Here is a 13,997-nt window from a genome sequence, read left to right as displayed (position 1 = left end):
TCGGAGATAAGCGCCTCATGACGTCTGCCTCTGCTTATGTCTCTCTCTGTCGTGATAGGCTATCTGGCAAGGTTAAAAAGACAGGAACATTCCAGACACGGGGTATAGCTGCTGAATGGTGTCAAGCCAGGAAAGAAATTAATCTAAAATCACTATGACCAAAAACTTGATAAGATTCTTTGACCTCTCCTGGCGGGTGCCCAACTTCCGGAAAAGTGATTGACCGGAATTATGCTTTCCTTTTTATATGATTTTCTTATATGCATATCTCTCCTAGCTTTACGTGTATGATCATTCTGTGAACGTCAAATAATCACTAATACACGTAAAGCTTGTAGCACAGCAGTGACAGCACCAAACCCAATGCTAAGATGGTCCAACAAATGCCACAACAACAACATGTCGGTGAATATTGTCCTCCGTGGCCTTAGATCAACTTATTCATTATCCAGGTCTCTTTTAGCATTTGGTAAGCTCTGGTATGAGTTTTATTGGAAGTTTGGTGTCATGTAAGTACAGGGTAATAATGTTCAAATATGAAGATATCATATACAGCCAAATGCTGCATGCACTTTGAGGTTACCTTGTGAGTTATGTAGTAATATTATACCAAGCCTTGAAAATAACACGAACACTAGTCATTAACACCTCTAGAAGTATACAGGGAAATCAAATTACAGTGTGTCCATACCGATTGTTTTCAAGTACTAGTAATAAGTGCAGTTTCAATCCCTTCACTATTGGTGTACATTTTTTTTTTTTTTTTTTTTTTTATTAGTGCTACTGACAGATGATTTACATGTTAAAGACAAACACTGTGAACAGAAGAGGTCATATATATAATGTAGCTTCTGTAGACCCATTCACCACAAGTCACACCTGAAGCTGAATATGTTCCTCTGGTATTAGCAGTATAATAAAGGTAAATTTGCAGTTTTGGATTGATTTTTTTTTTTTCCTTCTCTAATGTGATGTTTGTCTGGCTGATCAAATCCAACAAAACAAACAAACCTAACTAATCAGACTTACCTAACCCTTCCTAACTAAACAGACCTAATACCAAAGTAATGGTTGTGACCGTCCAAAAGTACAGTACAGTTGGTAATGCTAAAATAAATGTCATGTTCCAAAGGGGGTTAAGTACTGTATTGTTGTTTGCCCATGTTAAAGGTGCCACATGGTGTAGTGGTTGGAACATCCCAGTCTGAGTGTGCATGGCTTTAATCCCCAAGAGAGCAGGGGAAGGAGGTTGATTTTCCACCTTTAAAATGGCAGTGTATGTACCATGCTAATGTAGCCTCTGGCCTGTAGGCCTTAAAGGGAGAGAACTTATTTTTTGGGAGGGGAGGATTTTTTTATTTTTTTTATTGACTATTTTGTTAAACTTAGACCATTTGTAGTATTGTGGTGATCCAGAATACCAACTTTTCCCGTACACCTTCATTACTTGTTTGCACTGCGGTAATACATAGATCAGCTTTATAGGTAGGAATATGATTTTAATAGGCACTCTTTCCCGTAATTTGTGATGGACGTAATAACAGAAAAGATTGTCAAGAAAGGGGCCATACAATGATGACTTATTGTACTGTTTTTCAGAACCACTAACATGTGGTGCAGCCCTGTGCCACAACCTGGCCACACTCGCACCCTTGGCCACACAGCCGTTTCCTCTCACACGCTGGACAGCACAGCAAGCGCCCCAAGGGTTACATATGCTCCCAGTGTGTCAAGTGCGGGGTCTGCGGGCAGGAGGTGACGGTGGGTGGACGGGGGGACGGGCAGGAGTGAGGACTGTGGCAGCTCAGGAAATGGTGCAGGATACAGCAGAGGATGACCAGCAACTCACAAAGGGTAGGTTAGATTTATGGCCCTTGAAAAACATTATTTGTCATGTGCATCACTGCAGCAGTATGTTAATGTATACAAGCTCTAAACGCAGTACAGTACTGTACAAGTAGCACATACCACTGTGATACTGTATCGAGTATGACGATGAATATTCGTAAACATTCCTTGAGATCTTGAATTAATGGTGCATTTTGTCTTATGATGATGTAAATTGTGTTAGTTCAGTAGCAATCTTCAAGGCAGTTCAACCTTTGAAATTAAGTACTGTAGATCTATGCTGCTTTAGAAGCAGAATAAAGTTGAACTGGAGATTTGTTGCACTACAGTGCAAATGTGTCCTTATCCAATAGCAAGTTTCAGATAATATCTGAAGCCTCTGATAATAGTATTAGCAAACTGCCCTATATTTCCACCTAGTGTCAGGCAAGTAGCTGGTAAGTTTTTATCTTTGTACAGACATGCATAAGATTCATTCACACAAATACTACGTGATCATAATGTGCCATTTCATGTATTCCCCCATTGCTTTGTATTTATAATCTCCTGTGAATGAGATTCATCCGAGACTGATTGCACCATCTTTCAGAGGTGTTAGAGCGTGTCAATGAGCAGGTGAGGACGGGTGAATGTGGGCGGGTGTTTGCGGTGGTGTTCGTGCAGGGTAAACAGCACCTGGTGACACCCGAGGACCTCATAGTGGTGCAGGGCGTATTCCCACCTAATATTGGTGACAAACTCAGGCTGGAAAAGGTGAGTAAGTGGATGGGACTGAAGGAAAGGAGTGGATGAAGAGAAAGGGTTAAAAGAGGATGAAGCTGAGTGGATATGAGAGGGGTATGGAGAGGGTGGAAATGATCCCATGTTTCTGCTTAAGGAATCTTCATATTAGGGTTGGGCATATTACAGCCTGTGTTTTCTATGGATTGGAAGCTAAACTAAGTGCCAGTACCAGCTGTCACTTCCAAACAGTTGCTGGAAGCTGTTGAGAAAAAAGAAATATGAGATGTGCAAGATTTGTAACAATGTGAGGGTCTCAGCTTGGACTTTGATTCACTGTATAGTCACTCAGAAGAAAGATCACCACGTGACTGTGCTTTTGGCTGAATATTGAAGAATTATGTTTAAGTTGAAATTATTATGAATCAGTAGGTGGATGAGTAAAGGATGTGATGAAGGGAAAGGAATAGAACTGGATAGGTACTCTAATACTGTACAAATATGTCCCATAAATCCAACATCTTGGTTGGCAGGTGCTGTGTGTTGGAGGGCGGGACTTCACAGTGTATGGGCGTCCATTGCTGCGACCAGGGTTAGTTCAGGTTGAGGCAACAGTTGTGGAGAAGACACTTTCACACTGCCGCATAGATTTCTATAACCGGAGACGAAAGAACTCACGAAAAACTAAATGTGAGTATGTATGCCCATATTTGTGATGTGCTGAACCACTACTACAACTTTAATACCAAGTCATAGTTGCAAGAAATTCAACAAGCCTCATTTGAGGTATGAACCTACTTGATTTCTAGTAGGAGGTTGTGATATTTAGGTGGAATAGGAGATTTTGTAGCATGTCTTCCTTGGCGTGACATTGTTTTGTTATTTATCTGCGTCTAGTATTGGCATAGTTTGCCTCAGTACTGTATCATACAGAGGGATATAAATGTGTGCTATGCAAAGTAAATATCTGACAAAGAGATATTACAAAATCTCCAAAGCTACTTTGAGCACAACTGATGTAATGAGGACTTAAAGTAGTTGTAATAGTTGTCATAGCCCCAGATTCATCTGAATGTGAACCTGCTGGAATGCAGGATGAAGATGCCCCTATCCTGCAGCCAGTCATCCCTTGAAATGATAGTGAGTTGAGGGCTGTTTGCATAACCAGGCAGCTCTGCAGGGTTATACTGATGTCACCACATGAAGGCATCCCTTACCAGCACTGAGGGCTTACAGTACTATATGCAATCACAAAATTGGCATCCATTCCCCACAGTCTTGCGAGAGACACACACACTCCTGCGCATCAACCGAGTGGAGGTGACCCGGCCCATAGAGGAAGTGCCAGAGGTGGAGGGCATTGATGGCAAGATATTCTGAAGAGCCAAAGAGGAGGGAATGTGGTGGATGAGAGATTAGAAGAGAACAAGAGGAACATGGCTGGGACAAGTGATGAAAAGCACAGCAAGATTGGACACGTGAGTTCAGAACGAAGGGAACTAGAACGTGTCTGGAACAAGAGATCAAAAGTAAGGGGAATGATAGGAACATGACTGGAACAAGAGATCAAAAGTAAGGGGAATGATAGGAACATGGCTGGAACAAGAGATCATAAGTAAGGCTTGAACATGAGATCAACCCATTTTTTGTTGGCTTGTTGGCCCAGGAAACTTTGTAACACCACCTCCTTACCAATATATTTCTGCATACGGTGAACTCTGATTCACATGTATGTTGTCTGTGTGTTCTGTCAGTATTACAAAGGCATAAACAACATACAAGAGAATCGGGAAGTGTATTGGAATTTAAATTGTTAAGAAAGGTGTTAGGAAACCTCTTTAACCAACAAGAATACATAGCTATTCTTGGGGTCGCACTTTCATTAGTTAACCCATAGAGCCCAGGGATGTCATATTTCATCTTATTTTTGCCATCTGCAGACCAGCAGTGTAGGGCATCCCTATGGTAGTGAGGGTGTTGATGATAGACATATCTAACCTTTTAAGTCTGAAAAGTATCCCAGACTGGGAAAACAAACTTGAGATAGCAGAAGTGAATTTTTAAACTACATCATACTGATGGGGTTCTAACTAAATATGAGGAATCAAGCTTAAAGTATAGTTGATGGAAAACTGTAAATATACATGATGCAACTGTACACATTAATAAAGAGTTATTTATTTATTTATTTTTTTTCTCCTAACCATGTAGAGTGCATTGGTTTCCCTCAGCTGAATAAAATAAAGCAGCAGCAGACAGCGAGATAGCCTGAATAATATAACTTTGGTGGGGAATGTTCTAGAGAGGGTTTACTGCAACTGGTTCTTAAGAATTGTATTTTAAGTGGCACTGGAGGCATCATAGCACCTTTTACTTAGCATATTACATTCTTTACCAGTATTACACAATGATATATTACTTATTACCTTTTAACACTGGCACAGTATATATCAAGAATATACAAGAGGATACCAAGATATGATTCGTTTTATATTGTTTATGAAGACTCCAACATGCTTTCATGTGTCAGCCTTGGTCACCTAATGGCAGCTGTCCATGCTGCTCGATGTCTGGCAGCCTCCCTATTCAGTCCCTTAATCCTAAGGTCACACTCAATGACCTTGTTCCAGGTCTCTTTCGGCCTGCCTCTTGCAACCCCACACCCAGCATTCATACTTATCACTTTCTGCACCCAGTTGTCATTCCTCATCCTCTCCACATGCCCAAACCATCTCAATCTACCCCACCTTATCACAACACCAATACACTTGAGTCCCATCCTTCCTATCAACTCTTCCATCATAAACCTAGCCCTACCAGCTCTCACATTCAAAGATGCACTGTATACCCACCTAATCATTGTCATTTCTGTATGTTCGAGCCTACAAATATCCTTTTCCTTTACTGCCCAGGTCTCGCTACCATACAACATTACATTCCTAACATGCCGTATATGAAGGTCCCATAGCATTGGGGAAGAGCCCTGTCAGTGTCAGTAAAATAAATTGTTAATGAAAGGCTGTTATGAATTATCCAACATCTATTGCAGTCCTAATCCTTGAGAGGGCCGTTTCCCTTTACGTAAACGGGGAGCATGGTGGTTCAGAGGTAGAGCACTGGACTTGAGGTCGAGAGTTTGCGACCATCCTGGGTAGCTGCCTTTGGTGGGAGGGGTAGTGCTTTCCTGTAACCCTGGCAGGCCTCTATGATCTATCTAGGTCTAGCTTGGGGGAATAATCCCTTACTAAATAAATTAACCGGGACTTACCCAGAATAAAATATTGAAGTGAGACCCTTAGGGTTACTACTGTATTGGTTAAAAGCATTTATAACCCTGTCACTGCAAGGGTAATTTTAGTATTTTCTTCAGGTTAATTCATGGTGACTATTCTGCAATGAGAAACCTTACAGAGTTAATGGGTCATGCTATATTGCAATACTGCTTATACCTTATTATGTAGAAGGCCAGTGAAACAAATTTTACATTTTAATACAATATAAATGCTAAAAAATTTATAAAACATACATTTATTAGAATTCTTAACTAATTTACAAACAATACCTGCTAATTGCTCATAATATCCAATCAAGCATGCACCAACCCTGTAGCATCATATACTGTACCAGTTAAGACCCCCACAATCTGTGCACACAATTCTGACAACCGCATTTTAAGGCAATGTCATAAGAGCAGTTTTTGAGGCAGTATGTCCAAGGCAACTTAACCTTGGCAGCAGCATTTTGTGGACAGGTGGCAACTTTCCTGGTGCATGTGATTGCAAAGGCTGGTGTGGCAATATTTTTTTTAAAGTTGCCAAGAAAAGAAAATGTCACCAAGACTGAGGTGCCAGAAAAACTGCCTGTGTGACACCCTCAAACACTGATATGAGTGTTATGGTCTCCTATTTTACAGCAAGGAGCTGTAAGCTGTGAGCAATGGGTTCATCAAAGACAATGCTCAGATGCTGGGAAATGCAGGGATGCAAGATGTTCTCGTGGGATGACCTAGTGGCACACAATGCATCTGTATCAATCTGAGGTAATAAAAATTAATCCCCGCATCCAGTGACATATAATACATTTATTCTTGCCATCTACTGACTATTTTCTTCAGCTTAAAATAGACTTTTCATGGTGGGGTTAGACACAGCCTAAAACCCCTTCAATAACAAAAGGTCTTTCCTAAGATGAATTAAATGTCCAGCAGGAAAAAAGAATAACCTGAAAAGTACATCATTATATTCAAATGGCCCATGACAACAGTTATTGGTATTCAGATGAGGCTGTATGGTGCTGTTCCAGGGCACAAACAAGCTGAAACCTGACATCATCATCCTAACCTTTATACCGTTGCATGGATGGGGTGTAGCAAGAACCTTGACAAAAGAATAAAATTTTTGCATGTAAAGGAACTGATACACACAACATTCTTTTTGTGGGCCAGTTCACATTCTGCTCCTCCGCAGTCTGCAGCATCTACACATGTATGTGAAGTGTGGGAACTAATGGTAACTAATATTTCAACTCTCATACTTTTCACTCTCCTCTGCTGACTAATATTCCTAGGCTGATACAAGCTTGGTTAGCTTCTGTGTCCATGCATGATTCTCAGGTGTCAGGGAGGTAAGTAAAGAACTGACCCAAAGTGTAAGGCACAGTGGAACAGCAGGCAAATTTCAGTTCCTGACTTGTGTGGGACTGTAATTTGAGATCTTGCATTAGCAGACAATTATGTCAAGCACATAATGAGATTAAATTTACAACCTTATCTAACTTAGTAAATGCTGCATGCACTCCAGATAACCTTCACACATAACATCCTGTCAATACCAACATACACACACTTCATATTATGGTAAGTAAAAACACAACAAGGCCTAAGTTAATAATGTTGCATGGTAAAATCACACATCAAATTACCTGTACTAAATAAAATATAACAATAAAATGGAGCCACTGTACAGTACATAAATATCTAGCAACTTGTTAGTGTTATAGGCAAACAACAAATGAACTCTGTATACACACACACACACACACACACACACATGATCAGCTATACAGTGCTCAGGTAGGCAGTAACTGTCACAACTGCCTACGTAATGGGATATATAACTGATAAACGGCAGTCCCTATGACCATCTTCAAGGTGTAGGGGTCCATGGCTAGGCTACCACATCCTTAACATTTAAAGGCAGATGATAAACCTACACCAATGATAGCATCTTGGAGAGTCAATCACAAAGCCCATTACACAAACTAGCATATTTTACCACCACTGTATACCTCTCAGCACCTATAATGTAACAATGGAAAAAATGTGGCTTCAGCACCACTCCACTGAGTTAGATGTAATTCCAACACATACAGTGTCTATGTATTATCATGAGAAAAAGTTTGTTGACAATCCCCTTGCCTTCCATATTTCTCACTCTTCCCCGAACACCAGACAGTATCCTTCCCTCTAATGCTTTTTGGCTCTGGGCTTCATATTGCCATCACATTAAAGTATGTCATGTAACACCTTCCATCACCACAGCCAGTTGAAAAGTGTCAGCAAACCTTCATTCATGAGACAACACCAAGGGCAGGGGTGGAGAGTCAAATCTTTGGAGTCTGACAGATAAAAATCTGCAAATATACCGGACATAAATGATAATGAACTGGCACCCCAGACTATAAATCATACTGTACTTTGCCATTATATTTAACTTCAAGAACCAAAAACACATGGCAATTTTTAAATTCATGTCACAGGGTGGCCCATTTGCAGGGTTAGTCAAAAGTCTGGAGGCATAGGGGGTGAAAATGTAATGTCCTTTTTGCAAGTTAACTGCCTCTTTCCTGTCTCTTTCTCCTCTTCCTCCTCCTCCTCCCCCTCTCTCTCTCTCTCATCACCATCATCTGCATTTTCCGTTATTTCCGGACTTTTGACTCGTCCTGTATATCAAAGTGCTTAATCCTATTTTTCCGTATGTTAAGCATAAGCCATGATACTTTTACTGACAGCTATACAGGTAAACCTCTTCAATGATATATTTCCCTATTTCTTTCTCACTACAGCACCTTTATATGAATTTACTATCTTTGAGGAAATCATTTGTAGTGATAAGGTTATAAACAGCCTCCATCAACCTCTTCACAGTTTGATTTCTCTTCCAAAGCTTAATAAACTCATTTACAGGTAGGAAAAAAAAAGGTTTTCAAGTGTATTAAGATTTCCTTATAGAAAATGTTTAATACAGCACAGTCAGTTCTCCTTATACAAAATGTTTAATACAGTAAACTTGCAGTTCTTACAGAAAATGTTTAATACAGTATACAAGCAGATCTCCTTATAGCAGATGTTAAATACAGTATTCAATTGGTCCTTGTATGCTTATTATGTGTTCTGAAATATCTCAACACCATACAGTTGGTACTATAACTTTGGGTAAACAAAGCAGGATTACAGGCAGAAATGCTATTTTAATAGGCAATTTCTGTGTAATTTACTGCGAATTTGAATTTAAAGAAAAAAAATAAGGTCACATAAAAAGGATTATCTGTACATTACAGCTAACGCATTGTGATAAGAAGAATTGGAAAAAAAAAAAAACAATATTAAAGACTAAAATGAGGTATAAAATAACAACAGATCAGAGCTACCATACAACATCAAAAATCCTGCAACAAGAACTGAACAAAACTCAAGATTGCACATTCACATATTGCACATGTATGCACCAAGTTCATCACAGCACCAAATCTCCTCTCTGATGATCACTTTTTGTCAGCATTTTTCACCAGAGTTGATTCTCAATACTTTAACCTTACAGACGTGTAATCTTTATTAGTTATTATCCTTTTCTCCCCACCAAAAATAAAAATGAAACAATCAATAATATATAAAATACCCAATCTACTCACAGTGTTCATTTATTACTTTCACTGTCTATACTCAAGTTGAATAAATGGAAAGACAGCTTTACTAACCTCATTATAAACACCAACTGCATTCTATACCCTGCTCTTTCAATGTTACAGCTATACATTACAACCATCAGATCATAAGTTCCATTACTACTTGACTATCTTACAGACAAACCTACAGAGCTCATTAGGTCCCTTAGTACAATGACATCTGCCAAAGAAATGTTCTGGCTAAGAAAGGTTTTGCTCACTGAAAAGGTGAGAAACAATTTCTTGCTGGCTTATTAGTTAGTTCATTTTTGTTACTTCCCCATGATTTTATTAACACATGACAAGCATCTCACAGTGAATATGTTAATAATGACTATTCCTCTTCCAGTTTTCTCCTTAATAATAAATCTGAAGACCAGTGGTAGTGCTGTTACTGACGTGGCTGAGGTGACACTCACCACTTATGAAATATATCTGGCCACCCCAAATTTCTAGTGACTTATCCTTGACCCTCCTAATGAGTGCTCTTTTGACCGGCCCATAATTAGACTTTGTCCTACTTGGCTAAAACCCATTTTTTTTTTTCACCTTGACTACAATTCTGATAGAGACAGGAAGAATAAAATATAAAATATACCAGTGAAGAGGTTGACTTTTTCATTACAAGGTCTCTCTCAACAAATTAAAAATGTGTGGTGGCAGCTAGAGGTCATTGTATTAAAGGGTTAAGGTCAAAGGAAATGTTAACACTTCACAGTCTGGAAATGAATTATGCTTGAGCAAATGTTAGTCAGGTTAATGAGCTGACATTCTGTATTACATCTATAGGTCTACAAATCAAAATCAATAAGAATACTCAATAATACATAACTTCATGATCACTTTTCAAATACAGTATAGTTATCATGTACACTACTTGGCCATGCTATATGGAAGCTACTATGGTGAACTCAGACTACATCACACCAGCATCATAACACAAGCCACACAACATTTAAAATGGTAACAGCTAATCCCACAGGGGCCCAAAGCTTGGTACATTTAAGAATAAATGAGATGACCTGTAAAACATGGTAAATAAAACCTTCAGTTGCCTCATGGGGATGAAACTATATGTAACAGCAAAGTCATCATTCTGACTGAGGTGTTCTATCCACTAGACCACCATATGCCAACCAATATCTGTTAAAAAAACACAGTAAGAGTCTAAACAAAGTATATTAATCAAATTAACCCTGTGAACCAGCTGTTGTTTGGTTTAAGAGAGTGGTGTACATCATTTGCTGACTGGTTGATTGACTGATGTGTCCAAAGTACTCTGCTGGATGTGGTAGGCTTTGATGTGCTCTGTGTGGGGGTGAACCAGCAAGATGTGTCGGGACAGACTTGGCAGATGTATGAAAGACCTGGCAGACGTGTCTTTCAAATGCATAGAGGAATTATGTTAATTGGGTGGTGTGGCCTGTGCTGGAGGGAGAAGGAGGGGAGAGAGAAAGCTGGCTCCATTGCTAGGGTCAGGAGTGGATCATAAGAGTTTGGGGAACAGTTACTTCTCTTTGACACTGAAGAGATGTTATTTTTACACAAAAGGAAAATTGTATACAGCCTTGATGAGAAGCATAAAACTTTATGATTGTCAAACTTGGACAGTAAAGAGGGAAAAGGTAAGCAGGCTGAAGTGTACAAAGATAAGAATGGTCAAATGGATATGTAGTGCTTCTCAGAATGATATATCTGCAAATACTGGAATTGTAAATGAGAAGCTGAGAGATCAATTGGGACTGACAGCACTAGGGATATGATGTAAAGGGGAAAACTGAGATGGTCTGGGCATGTGGAGAGAATGGAAAATGAAAACTGGATAAAACTATCTACTGTATCAGTAGGAGTGTGAATGTGGAGGGAACAGGAGATGGACCTAAGAAGAAATGAGATCAGGGTTAAATGACTGAACAGAAATGCTGCACAAAGAGCCACCAAGTTATATATATATATAAAACTGACATATGTAAGAATGTGAAAAGCTTTCCAGGACAAAATGATCTCTTGACAATCTTATTCAGCCTGAGAGACTTTTGGACTGAAGGGATTAAATACAACCTTCAATAACCTCTCCTCTATTATGGGGCTCTCTTTTCATCTGAATAAAAAGGTCTGACTGTAGCATAACTACAATATAAACAGGCATCGCCATACTACAGGAATTCAAAACAATGCAACAAACATTTGGTAAAACTGTACAAAAATTAGAAAACATTTAAAACAGACACAATAACTGAAGATACATTTAAAACTGAACACAAATTATCACATGGTAACAATCATGTTCATTCTTTGGTCCCAAATTTCAGTGTGTCAGATCAGATGAAGCTAAACATTTGGGTGAACACATCATTGTGCAAAGTACATCTCAATATTAAAGTATTGTACTGTACTTCATCACATACAGTAATGGGGTTATGCGTTGCCAAAAATACCAAAGTGTCATGTTTATGAAATAATAAATAAATAAATAAATAGCCAACTCCATACCACTGTCTTTATGGTGACGGGCCTCAGGCTAGGCTGTGCAGTCCACTACATGTAATGGCAGATGACTATCCTGGTATCAAATAAAAATGGACATCTGTGCAAAGTACATGAATATTCATACAAAATTCAGTCTCGGTAATACTGTTTCATTGTAATATTGTCAACAGTCTTACTTAATACTTCATAAATATCCAATGCTATAAAAGTGTGGTATAAATCTTCATAATTCCAACACAATTTACCTCCTTCCAAACTTCTGCAGAGAGAGAAATTGTGCAACAATACCTATATTCTTAGTGGGATATCTATAAAAGACTGGGACAATGAGCACACACAAGACACATTCCTAATACAATGTTTGTGTGAAGTATTAAAGACAAATATTAAAGTTCCCCCATACCACATCAGTGCCTTCCCATTCGTGGAAATAGCAGAGGATGGTTTGTCCACATCCAGGTACCTGTCCTGGTCACACACAGTCCTTTCTAGTACATGGCCTAAAGTGGAGCAGCCTGTGACACAACTAAAGTGGTACACAGTTAAAACCTTACTTAAAGCACCATTACCCCTTTTTCACACTCATCTTTAATGTCATGACCAACTTGTCTAGCCCTGGGCCCCTATGCTCCTCATGAGGCAACACAGGATTAGATGATGGATGGATGGAATAGTTTGTTCACCTTAACTTGGCACAGATTTGTATTTTTTTCCAGCTCAAAGACAAAATGACATGCGAGGCAATGTGTGTGTGCTAACCTCTTCTGGGATTAAGGCATCTGGCTACAGACAGATAGACAGATCAATGGAAGAATATGACAATACAGGCACTATTGTCTATGTCATTTCTGGAACACTCATCTGTGCCTAGCACCATATCCTTGTGTTCATCTCTTGCAACAGTTCAGTATTAAAGATGGAGTGACAAAAATTCTATGCCAAGTTAATGTGAAGAGAACATAATGCTAAAGGCAAAGCAAGAAGTAAACTGATTTAAGCAATGGAAATAAGCCAGTTAAAATGTACAGTATGCCACATTTCAACCTGGAAGAGCATCAGTGTGTAGTGGAGGTTTGGCAGAGAGAGGAGTAATTCAGTCATCATATTTAGAGAGAGAGAGAGAGAGAGAGAGAGAGAGAGAGAGAAAGAATTTTAAATAATAATAAGAATTGTAAAAAACAAAACTGAGGTAAAAAATGAGAAAGTACACAGAAAGTCTGGGGATTAGTATTGGAATTAAAATCAGGGAAGAGTAATAGCCACAATTATATTACCCCTTGAGAAATATAAGGACCCAAGGCCAGACTACAGTGAGAATATTAAGTCGTATTCTAGAAACTTTAACCCCTTCAGTCTGTTTATGTATTCTCATTTCCTTGCTACGTTCAGATGTTTTTATTCAGCTTGGGAGAGATTTTTCAAACCAGGGAAGTGAGACATTGCCTTCATCAACCATTCCCTTATAAGAGGTCTTTCTCAAGCTAAATAAAGTCATCTGGAGAAAGAAGGAATAAATGGCAAACTACATCACCAATCTGAAGGTGTTAAGGGTATGTGACCAGCCTAAGTACCAGGTGGCATTAAAAAAAAAAAAAAAAAAAAAAAAAACCCTTGTGGAGACTCACTCCTGCACACAGCACACACGTCACTTCCTCACTAAACCACCAGAAAAATAACCATGTTTATTATTACCTTAACTCATTTCCTGCTATAATAATGTAGTGGGTGCCATGGATTTATCCCCTTGACCCTATTTCCAACTCTTAACCCTCTCATGGTCAGAAAACTCTAGAATTCCATTCCAGGTAATATCATGTAGGTGCCTGAGAAAGTTAAAGTGGGGAGGGTGCAATGACTTTCACTACTAAACTACAGTACGTTACTTCATCCCTGCATTTACAACCATCCTACATCAGTACTTCTGACTGGATGATCTGTGTATCCCATCCATTCTCTTTTGATGCTTACCCTCATCCTTCTTCCTATTCACAAAGATT

General features: G+C 39.1%; 1 protein-coding gene across 1 annotated transcript; it reads left to right on the top strand.

Annotated features, from left to right (window-relative positions):
* The first annotated feature begins 387 nt into the window (after nucleotides 1-387).
* On the top strand, nucleotides 388-4,685 carry mRpL21 (mitochondrial ribosomal protein L21). The gene is made up of 5 exons (XM_080278057.1): nucleotides 388-469; nucleotides 1,600-1,854; nucleotides 2,438-2,601; nucleotides 3,102-3,258; nucleotides 3,845-4,685. Exons 1-5 carry the CDS (start codon nucleotides 400-402, stop codon nucleotides 3,946-3,948), a joined length of 750 nt encoding a protein of 249 aa, XP_080134183.1. The 5' UTR covers nucleotides 388-399; the 3' UTR covers nucleotides 3,949-4,685.
* Nucleotides 4,686-13,997: the final 9,312 nt, after the last annotated feature.

The sequence above is a fragment of the Coenobita brevimanus genome, chromosome 72, assembly GCF_032717465.1.
Source record: "Coenobita brevimanus isolate Jiangsu-jjx chromosome 72, ASM3271746v2, whole genome shotgun sequence".
NCBI lineage: Eukaryota > Metazoa > Arthropoda > Malacostraca > Decapoda > Coenobitidae > Coenobita > Coenobita brevimanus.
The sequence above is the reverse complement of the archived record's forward strand: the minus strand, read 5'-3'. Positions and strand labels throughout refer to the sequence as shown.